General features: G+C 32.3%; 1 protein-coding gene across 3 annotated transcripts in view; it reads left to right on the top strand.

Annotated features, from left to right (window-relative positions):
• Positions 1-7,190: 7,190 nt before the first annotated feature.
• The window catches only part of LOC134714554 (lysyl oxidase homolog 3A-like), a 28,270-nt gene continuing 17,677 nt past the window's right edge, over positions 7,191-17,783 (top strand). The window contains exons 1-2 of one of the 3 annotated variants that reach the window (XM_063575901.1): positions 7,191-8,113; positions 8,525-8,542. In XM_063575901.1, coding sequence (XP_063431971.1) covers positions 7,858-8,113; positions 8,525-8,542 — 274 coding nt within the window. In that variant the 5' untranslated portion in view covers positions 7,191-7,857. The remainder of the gene's footprint in view (positions 8,114-8,524; positions 8,543-17,783) is intronic. The other 2 variants (XM_063575903.1, XM_063575902.1) reach the window with 2 other exon arrangements.

Here is a 17,783-nt window from a genome sequence, read left to right as displayed (position 1 = left end):
AAACACTATAATATTTAGAAATCATAAGTAAACTTCAAAAGAAAGAGAAAATATCATATCCAAAGAAATGAGAAATATTTATTTGAATTTCGCGTGTGTAAAATTTGAGCACGAGGAGTCAAATTATACGAATTCTGAAAATTAAAAAAAAGATAAAAATGTAAGGACCTACATTTTCCCAAGGATAATGACATATGTCTATATTTGTTATATAATGGTTTGATCATTCATAAATATGATATGCCAGATCAGTTCTATAGATCATCATTTCGTCTTATCTCGCACACTGTCATCTAAATCATTTACACAAAAAGGGGCAAGATCCTCGGATAAAAGTGTCTGATTTATAGATGCATAGTTGTGCACTTTAGTACACGCTGGTATAATTGGCAGCTGTAATTAAAACGACACAAGATATATTAAACTTCAAGACAGAAAAAAAAACATAAATGAAATAGATGCATTGATTGTACAAATGTTTAGAAAGAGATATATAAGAACGAAGTAATTTGTATGTAGTAACTACATATCTATCTACTTCAACACATAAACTGGTAAAGTTTTAACATTATATTCACTTTAGTATTATAGTTACACATAGTACTATTCAAGTCCTTCAATACACTAGACAAAACAACTAATTAAATATAGCAAAGCTGCATGAGAACAATACACGAACAACAACAAGATATGTGTACAGCTCAGGAAAACATCAGAAAAACGTCACAAGGAAAAGAAGAACATGACAGATGTACAACAGAGCACCTTGATCTAACGACAGCACCACCGGTATGTAGTTGTGCGGTAACAAAAGTAAAGACAAGAAAAGTGAATAGCAGAAGACAGTACACGACGGCAATAACACGGGTGTACAGCGTGGAACAAAAACACTAACAATAACATGTTGCACAGCAGCACGCGAACGACAATAGGTTAAGTTTACAGCAGGAGACAATTCACAAACAACAGTACCGATTTACAACAAAATAAATACATAAACGAAAACAAAATCGTTTTACAGTAGAATACAATACACGAACAACAATTTCGTTGCACAGCAAAAAGAAAAAATATACATTAACGAAAACCATACCGTTCGACAGCAAACAAAAATACACAATGGACAATACCGTTCTACAGCAGAACACAATACACGAACAAAACATGTGTACTACAGTGGAAAAAACACGAACTGTACTTCTAGTATTGTACAGTGGCAGACCGTAAACCAACAGCAACACCTTTGTACACCAGTAGGCAATACACGAATAGCTACGCCTTTGAACGGTAGACGACAACAGTCAAACAGCAATATCGTTGTACAGCAATAGACCATACACGAACAGCAATACTGCTGTACAGCAAAAGAAAATACACGCACAGCAATATCGTTGTACAGCAGAAGACAATACAAAAACAGCAATACCGTTGTACAGCAATAGACCATACACGAACAGCAATACCGTTGAACAGCAGAAGACTATACACGAACAGCAATACCATTGAACAGCAGAAGACAATACTCGAACTGCAATACCGTTGTACAGCAGAGGACAATACACGAACGAAAGCAAGACATGTGTTCAACATATGACAATACACTGAAGACAACAAGGCAAGTGCACAGAAGAGAACCATTTACGAACGACACCATGACAGTAACTCAATATTTAATATATTAGTACATAAATAAATCCATTACTACTTATGGTGGTATGGGAGTCTAAAATAAAAATGATAGAATTTGTTTTGTAAAATAACTTTTTTGGTAATTCTTGCCCTCCTTTTTGTACTACAACGAGCAGCCTCACTGTTGCAAAATTACACGCGAAGTTTCTTGAAATGTCATGTGAATGTAACAAAACAACATTCGTCAGTGCCGCGACTCCAACTGAAGAAAGAAAAAAAAAATAGCAAATGAAACATATCCAAAGCATACAAATCGAATCAGTTATTTATAGTTTTACAGATTGCAAATACAATAAACGTTAAGCTGCGGTGATAAATCTTCACAGAAAACATAAACAGACAATTTATCAATAAGAAAATCATACATATCACTGTATGATATCACGATTTGCTTTGGTCAGAGGATACAAACTGTCTATACCAGCATGCTTATTTAGGTACAAAATATTTGATGTTATTTCGAAATAATACATTAGCACTTTTATATTTAAGTTAGATAACTTCCATTTGTTATGATTTAATACTTGTGAGCAACGAGTACATATTACATATACTTTGTGGATTAAGACATTGATTTTCGTTTATCCCTGTACTATTTGTCCATTTCCTCTGTGGTAGAAGATGTTTTTTTCAATTGGAAATCAATTCTAAACGGAGAATACTGATTGACTATCAAAGCGAAGCTGCATCTTGTAATATGTCATTTGGTATCTGTGTTTCTTCAATGGGGCAATACAAGAACCATATAATTGGCATTTATTGAGATCTTATGTTTCCGATCTGACATTTTTGCTGTTTGCAGATTATCAGTGTGTTTCTAAGTTTCCAGATGATATGCAAAGCAGTCAAAAGTTAATTTAATGATTTTCGTCATATTGACATTTTGTAGATCTTTAAATGCTAATAATTTTTGTTGTTCACAGTTTACGTGTTTCTTTGACAATGTTGAAGATAGTAGGCAGGAACGCTATAATTGTTACCCTGAAAACGGGAAAAAAAAACCACCAACCGAGGCAAATCCAAGGTTACCAAGATTTTTCGAGGGTTAAAGTACACTCTACCACATTATTTGAGTTATTATAATGCATGTTCTGTCTTAATTATTGTCTTTTAAAATAAATTCATTAACTAGAGGTTCTAAAGTCTAAGAGCCTGTGTCGCTCAACTTGGTCTGTGTGCATATCATAAACGAATAAAGCTTTACAAAATTTATGAAAATTGTTAAAAAATGACTATAAAGGGCAATAACTCCTTTTGATCATGTTGACTTACCTGTAGACTTACTTTGCTGAATATTAATGCTGTTCACAATTTACCTCTATCTATAATATTATTCAAGATAATAAGCAAAACCTGCAAAATTTCCTTAAAATTATCAATTCAGGGGAAGCAACCCAACAACCGGTTGTCCAATTCATCTGAAAATTTCAGGACAGATAGATTTTACCTTATTAAACAATTTTACGCCATCTCAGATTTGCTCTAAATGCTTTGGTGTCAGAGTTATAAGCCAAAATCTATATTTTACCCCAATGTTCTAATTTTTAGTCATGGCGGCCATCTTATTTGACTGGCCGAGTCAACGGACACATTTTTAAACTACTTACCCTAACGATGATTATGGACAAGTTTGTGCAAATTTGACCTAGTAGTTTCAGAGGAGAAAATTTTTGTAAAAGATAACAAAAATTAACGAAAAATTGTTGAAAATTGACTATTAAGGGCAATATTAACTCCTTAAGGGGTCAATTGACCATTTTGATCATGCTGACTTATTTGTAGATCTTACTTTACTGAACATAATTGCTGTTCACAGTTTACTCTCTATCTATAATGATATTCAAGGTAATAACCAAAAATGGCAAAATTTCCTTAAAATTACCAATTTAGTGGTAGCAACCCAACAACGGGTTCTCCGATTCATCTGAAAATTTCAGAGCAGATAGATCTTGACCTGATAAACAATTTTATTCCGGTCAGATTAGCTCTAAATGATTTTGTGTCAGAGATATAGGCCTAAATCTACATTTTACCCCGATGTTCTATTTTTTTGCCATGGCGGACATCTTGGTTGGTTGGCTGGGTCACTGGACACATTTTTTTAAACTAGATACCCCAATAATGATGATTTGTGGCCAAGTTTGGTTTAATTTGGCCCAGTAATTTCAGAGGAGAAGATTTTCGTAAAAGTTAACGACGACGGTCGACGCCGGACGCCGGACGCAAAGTGATGAGAAAAGATCACTTGGCAATTCGGGCCAGGTGAGCTAAAAATTACAAAAGTGAAACATATGTATGATATTGATAAGCTATGAGCATGGTCTGAGACGGAAACGTATTATTTTAGCATTCAAACAATTGTCTTTAATTTTTTTGACTTTTTGTTGGTTTACACGAGAGGATCACTTTCACAAAATTGTCTCGCGCTATGTGATAGAGTGAAATGCCTCACTCGTATTAACCAATCAAAATCTGGAATTTTAATGAGAAGTATAATAAATAGATATGTTTCATCATTCATGTATACACGTTATTAGACAGAATCTTATTCATGCATTTGTTATTTACCACAAATATCTGTTTTTAAAACGGGAGCAATATTCTACATCAGCACAACGAGATATTTCTATTACACGATGTCACTCAGTGCGTCATTCTCTAAAAATGAATAAAGTTACGTCTTATTTTCTACTACAAATGAAACAGAAGATGTAGTATGATTACAAAAGAGACAACTCTTCCTAAGGGTCACACGAGACCAAATGACACAGAAATTAACAACTATAGGTCACCGTACGGCCTTCAACTACGAGCAAACCCCATATCGCATAGTCACTGCAGCTATAAAAAGTCAGAAACGACAAATGTAAAAATTCACACTAGGAAACTAACAGCATGTCTTTGGATAAATGAACAAAAAAAACGAATGTAAAACAAATATATATATCACAGAAAACAAACAACAACCAATAGAGATGTATTGGTCAATAAGCATTTTGATATATGATTGTCGTAAATATGTATATATATACTGCCTGTTATTTTTAAGCAGTTATATAAATAACAGAGTAACAGGTCAATTACTTCTGAAAAGGTCGACATCCGCCAAGTTCTGTTGTGTTACAGTCGTCGTACAAAACAAGAAGCAAACATTTTATATTAATAATTTTATATACCTAGTATGTTATTTTTTACATTTCTGTGTTACGTTCAGACAGAATTGTTCAATTGTTTGTATGTTTGTGGTCAGTCTGCTCAAACACCATTAACAGTTCAAGTTCGGATTCCGATTTTGCTCACAAGAGTTCAAAAAACGGACAAAAAATACCGAACTCTAAGGCAGATTAAAAAAGGGAAAGACCAAAAATATAAACAAATTCAGCAATTTTTAAAACGTTATTAACCAATGAACCGTATGACAAACCACTGCCATATTTCCGACTTGGTATTGACATTTCCCGAAGAAATGGTAGGTTAAAAACACAGTTGTTGGTTAGGTTGGATTAGCTCAGTCTTTAGTGTTCTATGTTATGTTTTGTGTATTGTTATTTTATTTGTCGTTTTCTTTTTTATCCATGACGTTGTCAGCTTATTTTCGACTTATGAGTTTGAATTTCTATTTTGTATCTTTAAATTGCATCTCTCTTAAAACTGGTTTAATATCTACCTAACCCTCTCGCATGTATGGCAGTTGTTTATGGTCCCATCACATTGACAAAATTGACTTAGAAACCTAAGCAGACATTCTAGGTTAATGTGACAATAATTGGGATACAGCAGCCAAAACTCTGTATACATACATCACAAACATACAACACAACGAACTCCGACTTTCATAACGATATCGGTTTGTTGTTATATACATGTATCTGAATTTATGATTGTGTTCAACTGACATCGGAACACTATTTTCATGTGCATGGTAAAAATGTTGATACTTTTTAAATTGTTACTTGGATGGAGAGTTGTCTCATTGGCACTCACACCACATCTTCCTATATCTATATAACATATCTGTTTGGAACGTTATTGTAAAGACAGACTTAGTTTTTACATTCATACAGTCAAGGATTTGTATACTGACTATAATCCTTGATGCAGTATATGTTTACTTTATTGTTTTCAATAAAGACGTACCTTATAATTATCTTTTAACTTTCTTATTAAGGCTTGAAAAACTGTCAGAAAAGTATGGGAAAGCTGTTAACATAAGCTCTGTTATATAAGAAAGTAATTATCATTATGTAATAGTCAGACATTTAAAAATATACAAAATTCTTAAGTGAAGCCTCGAAATGTTACAGAGCATATATTTCAAAGTGTCAATGCCATTAAACTGAAACTACCATGAGAGAACGTAACAGTGAGGTAGGACTAAATCCCTTCGGTAATTGTTGTGCGAAGTTGATTCACTGTGTGTCAAGGTAGACAAATAATATCATTAAGAATTGATTGTCAAATTTAACTGTATATAAACAGTTTAACAGTTATAAATACAAAAAAGAAGATGTTGTATGATTGCCAATGAGACAACTATCCACAAAAGACCAAAATGACACAAACATTAACAACTGTAGGTCACCGTACGGCCTTCAACAATGAGCAAAGTCCATACCGCATAGTAAGCTATATATGTATTGGGTTATGCTATTGACACATCAACCCACGGCGGAATAATTGAAAAATGAAATGGACGTCAACAGACTTTCAATAAAAAGTTAATTATGAACTTTTCCTTTCGTATAAAGACTCAGATTTGTCAAAAGATGCGCATAAGTTTCTATATATTCAATGTATTATCATGTATTAAAGGTTATTTAATGGTACTTCTAAAACCGCAAATGGTCATTTTATTGTTGGTTTCATACCACAAAACCTATTTGTGGTTAATGTGGAAAGAACCTTAATGATTTAAATGGCTATAATATGCAATAGCTTAAATATCAACAAACCTACAACATCGTCTCTTTAAAAAAATAAGTTTTTTTCACTAATTTTTTAATAATCATTTGTGAAAAATATAGTAGAGACGTCAATTTCGATAACAAGTAACATCTCATAGAGATTCCAAAGACATTGCAAATTATAAAGGTATGCTATTTGATAGATCTGAAGTCCAACGTGGAGAATTTATCGAGAACTTACCAAAATTCTCTACTCATTTTGCCCTTGCAAAGAGGCGTATAGCATAAACCAAATTAGAAACATTTTAACACTTAAAAGTTTACATAAGGACACGTAGACAGAATAGACACTGATCAGTATACCAATAAGTATGGATTTACATATTTGATCAAGGTTGTCTTTCCCTATTGAAGTTTTCGTGCCCCAATTCACATTTACCTACGAGTTATTATATATTATTTATGATTTTAATCAAAAGATACCTTTAAGTATGAGAGTGATCAACGTACGCTTATGTAAATTTACAAACATCGTTGGATAATAGGGTCTTGTTGTGATATATAAATAAACTGCAGAATGTCTCTTTTTACGAGGTTATACTAAACTGCATAGTGTGCATCGTGGAATTTATATTCCTGCGATGAGTTATAGTTTATAACCGCAACATCGCCAAAGCAGGTGCACGAAAACGCCTCCAAGGTTTTCAAGATGCTGAATCTGACATTTTTATAAATTGACGAGTTGGTTATGTTTCCGCGTGAGAGTTTTGCTTGTATAACCAGTGTAAATAATGTTATGAATGAGAGAGGAATTTTAAGTCTTAATGTTTCAATGTTAAAGTTATGATTTAAACAATACGATTTTGAGATTTTTCTGTGAGTGGTGATTGGAAACTAAGATGAAGTCTTGATTTACTGACACCTTTTATGTCTTTAATGATTTTATTTAACAAAATCATTTACCAATAGTTAGATAAGTTTTGTTAATCTTCCGGATCATTTTGTGCACACCTATCTATTCAGTAGTTCAGGTGTTTAGACACTGCTAATTTAAGTTAAAAAAGTTTTAAATTTCCATGACCTCCGACGTATCATGGGTCATGTGGCACGCGCTTATATTGTATTAAGACATATGCACGGCACTAAAATACTGTAAAATGTCTCATTAAGACGTTGGTTAGTACCAAGGCAGGAAGGAGAAAGGAGTTGACGGCGGATCTCCCCATTTGATTTTTTTTTAATTATTATTTCTTATTCAATCAAAATGGAATTAATCAACGTGTTTGCTTTTATCCTGAGTGTTACTTATATTAAGTGTTATCCTTTTTCTGAAGGAGATATACGTTTAATTGGAGGATCTAGCTCTAGTGAGGGAACAGTATTAGTATTCCATGATAATAAATGGGGATCAATTTGCGACCATAATTGGGACATTAGAGATGCTCATGTAGTCTGTCGTCAGCTCGGGTACCCTAGAGCCTTGCAGTATGTTCATGGGAGTAAATTCGGTAGAGGACGCAGTGAGTTTATTTTTATTTATTATTTTGTTGATCTTTATTGATATCATTTTTATTATCATTATTGACTATAAAAATAAAAATGGAAAATAAAATAAAACTTTAGAATTTACAAATTTGTAAATGAAGTAAAACAATATCACTGCATGTCCACGAATCATAAATAGATTAATTTCATTTGAACAGATTTAATTAATTATTTTTTTTATTAACAAGAGACATTTACGTCAATTTCATTTTGAATGAACTCGTGCGATATTGGCTTTGCTCATTGATGAAGGCTTAACAGTGACCTATAGTTGTTCATTTCTGTGTCATTTGGTCACTTGTTGAAAGTTGTTTCATTGGCAATCATACCACATCTTCTTTTTTTTTTCTTTTTTTTTATTATAATTTTGAAACTTTTGGTTTTAGCTGACGAGTCCATTTTAAGTATGTATATATCAACAGAACAATATTGTGTGTATGTTTATTTTAGTTATAAATGTATCATCTGCAAGCGTCAATACAAAACTTAATTAAACAATCACGAATGCTATTTTTATATGCTTTATCCAAAATAACTTCTAAGCAAGGTTAATGCGAAGTGGTCAATAAAAGAGGCGATGACCCCGATCGACGTATAAACTGATTACATGACAACGATGCTATTTATTAATGAAAGAAAGAAAAGAACATTCACACTGCATTGTTTGTGATAAAACATTTATACAGTCAAATAATACTTAAATTGTGTATAATTGTTAAATTATTATAAGCAGTATATAAATAAAAAGCTTTTTTTTAACATTCGCACAAATATATAAACCATGCTAGTTTTAATTTGAGCGCGTTTGTACCTTTCAGTTGCACCTCTTATATATATATAGGTTTGTAATATTTTGCTTCCATCTTCTGTCTGTTTGCATCCTGTGATATCAGGAGTTGTAGAAAGCGGGTATAAGAAAAGCAATGGAACAAACGTCATTAAATCATAATGCTTAATTTAATCAAATGATGATGTAAGTGATGCCCGCGTTCTTTGCTTTCATATTTAAAATCTTATGCTTTTATATAAATCATTGCATGATATTGTTATTATCGGGATATTTGTGCGGGAATACATCTATAAGATAGTTGTCAAAAGTATTTTAATAATAAAACTAAACACATGGTATATACTTAAACGATTGTGTAACGTCAAATAAGGTCAAATAAGTCAGAGTTTACTGTAATGGCGGGTACTGATGTTCCATTTTAGAATGCATTATATCTTTTACATATAATATATTGCTACCATTGTTCTTCTCTTTTTACATTTATTACTAACATAGAACAATTAATTACATTAAAAGAAAACTAAGAGTAACTTCAGTAATTAGGCCCGTTACTTTCATAATGGTCTACTGTCCCTTTCTATGTTAGTTTTGATCAGGCTAGTGTGGTTTTTAATATGTTTAAATTCAATGCTATAATAGCTTTATAGAATCATAGTTTGTCTTGACACAGTAACTTAGCCCTTGTTTCAGATTTTTATAGGAACATATTTTGTGCTAAATGATTCACGTTAACATCAATTTTTTTTTTTACATATATCATTTTCTTACAATTAATAACAATTACAATTTCTTACAATTATATTCACTTGTATGAGATTCGTGTAGATACTTTATGATTTGTGTTATTGTGTATGCTTATTATTTAAGTGCATTAACCACCATACAGGCTACAACTTATGTAAAAATGATACATTGCATATGTTATCTATACGAGGGCACGTATGTGACCGAGGTTAGATGGTGTATAAAATCAATCAGTTTACGTAGAAGCAATAAGTAATAATCCAATCCGTCAATGCAAGGTTAATGCAAAGTGGCCTTTTTTTCTGTGGTTATACAGTATCTAAAACAGAAATGAATTTTGTTTGGGGGAAAAAATCATTGACTCTTAGCGTACCTTGTCCCCGCTAGTCCCCGAGGGTATCATCAGCCCAGTAGCCAGTACTTCGGTATTGGCATGTCTTTTATATAAGCTTTGGATTTCAAATATTTTGGCCACGAGCATTACTGAAGAGACATGAATTGTCGAAATGCGCATCTGGTGCAAGAAAATTCGTACCGTTAATTTTGTTGTTTGAGTCTGACCATGTTATGTCATATATTTTGTAATCCTTAATTTAATGGTTTTCATATACTTGGTTTTTTTCTCTTGATGGAGTCGGATTTTTATTGGTACGTTTATGCTCTTTGGGGCCAATAATTGGTACGGGAATAAAAACAAGAAAATAATTTAAAAAAATGAATATATAAACAGTATAAATATTTCAATGACAAAAGCAACAGATTTCAAACATGTATAAATTAAAACATTTATTAGAAAACTATACCATTGATATCTTCATTTTGACATAAAATGCATTGTGGAAAAAGGCTTGCGTGCAGTTGTAACCTAACTTTCAGATGGTAATCTGTATTGAAACTAAACCGATTCATTTTCATTTGATTTGTAAGAATGTTTTTGTAAACAGTGGAGATGCATGCCATGTGCCAGATGCAATTTAACTTTATGAGATTTTTTGTATCTAAGGTTAGGAAAGAAATCTTTTTCTGTCATCACATTAATATATAATGGCCACTTACTGTTCGATAATCTCAATTTCTATTCAATCTTGTTTGTTTTATATGGTTTAATTGCCAGCACCTGCATGTATAACTGTTACGGATACCTGCAATCACTTTTAATGCAGTTCGACATTTGGCAGTCTATATCTACAATACGTCGGCGGGTATACTTAGTTTAAACATACTTATTTATAGTGGATTGAGAAACAAGTTATTGCAACTTATATTTATCGTACCCTCCCGACTGACTATTATCGTTTCCTTGAGACTATACACGCTAATGATGTCAAGGGAGAGCCGAATTTTCAGTTATATTAACACTGAGATAAAATTGAGAATGGAAATGGGGAATGTGTCAAAGAGACAATAACCAGACCAAATAAAAAACAACAGCAGAAGGTCACCAACAGGTCTTCAATGTAGCGAGAAATTCCCGCACCCGGATGCGTCCTTCAGCTGGCCCCTAAACAAATATATACTAGTTCAGTGATAATGAACGCCATACTAATTTCCAAATTGTACACAAGAAACTAATATAAAAATAATACAAGACTAACAAAGGCCAGAGGCTCCTGACTTGGGACAGGCGCAAAAATGTGGCGGGGTTAAACATGTTTGTGAGATCTCAACCCTCCCCCTATACCTCTAACCAATGTAGAAAAATAAACGCATAACAATACGCACATTAAAATTCAGTTCAAGAGAAGTCCGAGTCTGATGTCAGAAGATGTAACCAAAGAAAATAAACAAAATGACAATAATACATGAATAACAACAGACTACTAGCAGTTAACTGACATGCCAGCTCCAGACTTCAATTAAACTGACTGAAAGATTATGATTTCATCATATGAACATCAGGCACAATCCTTCCCGTTAGGGGTTTAGTATCATACCATCATAACATATATGAGAAGAACATAACCCGTGTCATGCCAACAACTGTTTTTAGAATAAATGTCTTTAGTTCCGACGCAAAGACCTTGTCAGTGACTCAATATTAACGCCAAAATATGCAATCTTTAATGACTTGACAACAGTATCGTAATTGTATCCCTTCTTAATCAGTCTATTTAAAGGTTTTGTAAGTTTCTGAGGTGAATACTGACACCTTTGTGCTTTATAAAGAATATTTCCATAAAAAATTGGATGTGAAATACATGAACGTATAAAAAGTCTGCATGTTGAGCTATATTTACGAATGATGTCTTTATACCGATGATAAAATTTACTAAAAGTTTTGACTAGTTTGTGATATAGAAAACCCTGGTGTAATAATTTTTCAGTAATACATAAATTTCTCTCGTTAAAGGGGCACTAGCTGTCAAATTCATGGTCACCAATTTGACTCAAATTCTCATATTTGATTAATAACAATGTAAAACATTTATCCAATCTATCAAACGTTTAAAATAAACAGTTTACAGAGCATGGGGTAGATGATATGTAGGTTCGTTTCGTGTGTATTTAAATCCAGACGCCATCTAATTAACTATCGATTTGACCTCAGATGACCATATAAGCGATGTAAACACAAATAAAGATATGAATATGTTAAACCAGCACGTGCAATTGGATTTTTATAGGTCTGTTTGATTTGAATTTATAGATTAAAAATATAAGTTACTCATTGTTTTTAACCGTATAAGAAATAATTTATGTGGATCGAATTAGTAATCAAATGATTTACCGTAGTTTCACTTTCATTGTTGACATTTTTTCTTCTTTAAATAACCAGTTCACGTACAATGCATGCGTTGTCAGTCTCTAGCTAGGGGGTTAAGTTAAGTTCACATGAATACCGGTTAGAATGATGATGACGTTTTCACTTGCAAGTGAATCAGTCAAAAATTATGTATAATCGCTTATTTCAACAAAATTCAAGCAAATTGATTGCTAAAAGCAAATTATTATTTCATTATTCCAATTTAATTAATGATTAATCTAAAAAAATATATACTTAATTTTTTTTATATATATCGTAGCTAGTGCTCCTTTAAAATCTAAAACATTGTTACAAACACGAGCGAATCGTACAAGTTGAGATATATAAACACCGTAAGATAGTGACAAGGGAACGTCACCATCTAAAAACGGATAATTAACGATAGGAAATGAAAAATCATCCCTTTTATCATAAATTTTAGTATTCAGCTTTCCGTTAGTGATATAGATATCAAGATCGAGGAAAGGGCAGTGGTCATTATTAGTATTAGCTTTATTTAAAGTAAGTTCAGCAGGATAAATTTCATTAATATACATACTGAAGTCGTCATTATTGAGAGCCAAAATATCATCCAAATATCTAAAAGTATTATTAAATTTGTTTATCAGATGTTGTTTTGATGGGTCTTTGCTTATTTTTGTCATAAATTGTAACTCATAACAATACAAAAAGAGGTCCGCAATAAGTGGTGCACAGTTAGTCCCCATTGGAATTCCGATAATCTGACGATATACGGAATCCCCAAAGCGAACAAAAATGTTATCATAGTTTACTTTAGTGTATAAATCCCAAATAATAAAAGGGATATCCTCCATTTTGCGATTTTCATTTCAAAGCAATTAAAAGATTTTCTATGACAATTAATTGACGCATCAAATACTCGATTATTTATACCTATCGACTTTTACCATTGAGCTATACGAAGGCTATTGCATGGGACAGGGTAAGCATACTCTCACTTTTGGACATAACGTTTTTGGAGATGTTTGTTTGATTGAATTCTTCTTTTAATTATTTGTCCATAATCCTGTCTGTGGCTTCTTACTTTCATCATTCGGGTTATAATTTCTGGTTTTCGTTTTGCTGGTTTGGTATGACCGTTCTTTTTTGCTTAAGCTATTGTACGTTGATGGATCGATCAACGGCATGCAGAAGTCACCTTTCTACGCAACTCAAGTTATTCCGATATGTGAACATGATAAATGAATGAATCAAAATAGATGTTAGTTTATAAAAAAAAAATCAAAAATGTTTTAGTTTTTATCAAAGACAGCAATCGATATTATGACAGATTCACAATTTACAAAAATATACATTAGTATTTAATCTGCAGTTTTTCTTTTAACATATTTTCTTTCGAAGTTTAAGTTGTATAAAAATACTTGAAAAGTCAATGCAGTAAAGAAATTTTCATAAAACTGCGTTTTCTTTCTCTGTGATGTTGTTTCAGAAACAAGAAAAACAATTCTTTAAAATGTGTGATATACTATTTTCTCTAATGGAAAGTTTATTTCTAAACCAGTGTACGTCCGCTTGCATTTCCTCCAAAACAAGTGTTATTGAAGTTTGTACTGCATTCGATGTTTTCCTTAATGTGTTTGTGTTTGTGTTTTATATCTTATCTGGTCTGTTGGCTGTCTTCTTCTTCATAGTAATTGTTTACAAGTTATAATAGATGTACCAAAACATATAGTGACCTCAAGTTGTTCACATCCTGGGTTTTTATTCACTGCTGGATAGTTGTCTCGTGCATTTGCACCCTTCCTACCTCATCTACTTACTTTAATAAAATGTAACACATTATAAGGACGACGATCTCTTTTGAAAAACATTTTATTAAAAAGATACGTATGATAATGTGAACATGGATTAAAAACATTTTTTTTCAGTTGTTAACTGTAAAAATGGCGAATCTGCAAAATCAAACAGAAATAAAGTTAAGCTAAAATCTCATTTAATTTTTTTTTTTAAATGTTGCTTATCTTATACTTTTAAGACTTTTAAAGTGATACCAAAAATTCGTTAATAGATTGTATTGTTTAACATTACTTAAGGTGGCCTATTGTGTCCTTCTCGTTACTGTCGCGTATTATACGGTTTTCAATTTAATTCAATTATGCAAATGTTTGAAAGAAAATACAAACAAAGGGTGAACAATTAAAACTTTTTAAAACAAATATACAACCTTTATTATCTTGTAGACTTAAAATCCGTGTAAAATTAACTTATTTTAAATTTGATGACAGCTTTCGATGTATATTCAACCATAACAGATTCTTGCACGCGACAACCAAATTTATTTTCGCATTTTTAATTTGTCATCAAGCAGATGTGGTTATTCACACGGCTCATGCGTGTACTTTCCAGCTTGCATGTATGATTATATGATCATATGAGAGGTATTGTTTGCAGCTGTTATGAGTTATTCATTTTATGATACACCATATACATTTACTAGTTCATTCATCTGTGTATGTATATGCTTGTCATCGTCAATTTGATGGTAGAAATGACAAATTTACGATCAGTAAAGCTCGAAAATGAATTCCAGTTTTGTTAAGAAATCATTCTTGTTCAAACTCAAATTTGTAGAAATGATAAAATATATACAGAAAATGACCCTAACAATGTTTCCTGATTCTTTCCTTCCTCCGCAATCGGGTCTAGAATCTGTACTTTGTCCTCTAACTTCTATAGCTGTCCTCTAACTTCTAAAGCAACGTCATGATCATCTAGCATTGCACAGCCGCATTGTCTTTTCTAATATTATAGGAGATCCAATGTACATGGTATAATTTGCAGTTGTCACTACATATTCAGACACACCAATTCATTTCTTCCGCAATATTGAGATCTAACATTCAGCCAAGTTTTAGTAATTAGTTCTAAGAGTCTTCCTAGTTTGTTTCTTCAAATACTTTGAAGTACTACTCTTTGAAATGAGTGTACTCGTGTATTAGTGACCTATAAATTACGTTTTATGTGTTATAAATCTTCTTATTCTATAAGAATGGAATTGGTAATTACTTCATTTACCATGATTGAATCTTTTGACAGATAATGGCACAGTGCCACTGTTGGTTAATTAGATTCATTGACGCAATGTCACAAAGACATACAAAGGTCACCTAGCAAGGACAATGATCACAGTTTTTATTTGAAGTATTTCTTACGGTATTATTTACAACATTTTTGCGAGCATTTATAAAATGTTTTAACAATCTCGCCACATACATATTTCTTTATCAAGAACATTACTGTACATGACATATTTCCTGTTCAAAGACCGTCTTCATTAAACATTTTGTGATCGTGATACGCACAGTTGGGATGGTAAAATTTAACCATATGGAAGTTTTTTTTTAAATAGAATCGTGACAGAATTTTTATTTGATGATACACACAAAATAAACCAATAATGCATCATAGTGCCCGCCCAAAAGATTTTTATTAAAATGTAAACTTGCAGGCGAAAAGACTGAATCAATTGAACACTGTAACGTTGAAGTAGTTCAACGATTTTTCCCTTTTCTGAAGTACCCTCTTTGTAGTATAAAAGTAACAATTTACTGAAGATATAATTGTTCAATTGATTAATTCAAAAAGTTTGTTTTACAGAAAAGAAATCACATCATACTTCTTAGCATAACCATTAATGTTAAACATGTAATGTTAAAGTAGGGATATGGTATATTGATCTCTGACACAAAACATAACTCAGACACTCGACAGAGCTACAAAGTAATAGCATATAAATTGCTGCTCTGGTTCTCAAAGTCTTATTGAAGCCATCGAGCCGGAAGACCTGTTGTATTTCTGACAGAGGCTATCATCCACAGAGTCGCAGAACAGAGAATTCGTATTCTAAATAATTTTTACAAATATCTTCAAACATATTTGAAAATTTTACAAAAAAATAGATTGTATCCGGAAATCATACAGATACCTTGATATAATTTTTGCTATTTTGTTAATCGATTTTAAGAATACAGGGCCATTATCTATATTTTGATATCCAATGTTTAAATTTGACTATGCATTTCTGTTGAGAAGGCTTTTCTAGTAAAACAAATTTGAACTTATACCGTTGATTGTATAGGGTAAATAAAAGATTACTATATATATCTATGAAGGCATGTTGAATATCTACTATTCATTGGTAGTGCTCTAAACCAAGTATTGAAAGAGAGAGAAAATCTTAATTTGAAGAACAAAGGGAATGGACAACCAACAATAAGAAAAAACATGTGAAGCTTGATGAGCGAAGTAGATATGACGAAGTGGGGATTCATAGGTTTCAGTACAATGTACAATCAGGCTTTAGTTTATCTTGCTAACGGCATTACATGATTTTTCTATAAATATTAATTCTTCTCTAATGCGTTATTTTTATTTTTCCGAATAAGCTGACTGCTCTTTACAAGAAACCAATGCACTGTATTCATAGACTAAGTCAATCTAATTAACGAAGAGAATTTTAGATGAAACATATATCAGCTTCATGACACAGTTATAGGGAGTATATATGATGAGATAATATGCTAGGGTAAAGCTTTCACATTGTTCTATGTGGCGAATTATGTGATGACTTGGGTTTAACCGATTAAACAACTGATATAATTTACGCTGATTATTGCAAATTATGGCTCAGGAAATTAAAGTGATAAGGAGGGTGGTTACATTATTGTTAATAAGCTAAAATCAGTTTAAATTTTACAAGACGTTCCCAAATGATACCATTCTGATATATATAACCAGCCATATGCACATCATTATATCCGTTAAAAAATTATGTACCACATTGCTGACTATTTAATGAGCCTAATCTCACAGGTGGGGGTGTTAAAAGTGTTTAATGCAATTTTAGTTCCTGTCTATACAAACTATTGTCGTTTGTCTGCTCTGTTGGGTTCCAAGGGGAAATAGGAGTTATGGTACACTAGAATCTGATTCAACTGAATTTTCGTTCCAACGGGTAGACGTTGTTCTATGAATGAAGTTCATAGCAAGTTTGAAACATTACAAGAATGAACAAAAGGAGATGTGGGGTATACGCATGCAATAACATTAACGGTACCAATTTTTCTGCACCAGATGCGCATTTCGACAATACATGTCTCTTCAGTGATGCTCGTGGGCAAAATAGTTGAAATACAAAGCTTATATAATAAAATCAACGGTACCAATTTTGTTGCACCAGATGCGCATTTCGACAAAACATGTCTCTTCAGTGATGCTCGTGGCCAAAATATTTGAAATCCAAAGCTTATATAAAAGACGAAGAGCTAGAATCCAAAAGATCCAAAAAGTATAGTCAAATTCGTGAAAGGAATCAGAGCTTTGCATG

Source organism: Mytilus trossulus, chromosome 4, assembly GCF_036588685.1.
Source record: "Mytilus trossulus isolate FHL-02 chromosome 4, PNRI_Mtr1.1.1.hap1, whole genome shotgun sequence".
NCBI lineage: Eukaryota > Metazoa > Mollusca > Bivalvia > Mytilida > Mytilidae > Mytilus > Mytilus trossulus.
The sequence above is the reverse complement of the archived record's forward strand: the minus strand, read 5'-3'. Positions and strand labels throughout refer to the sequence as shown.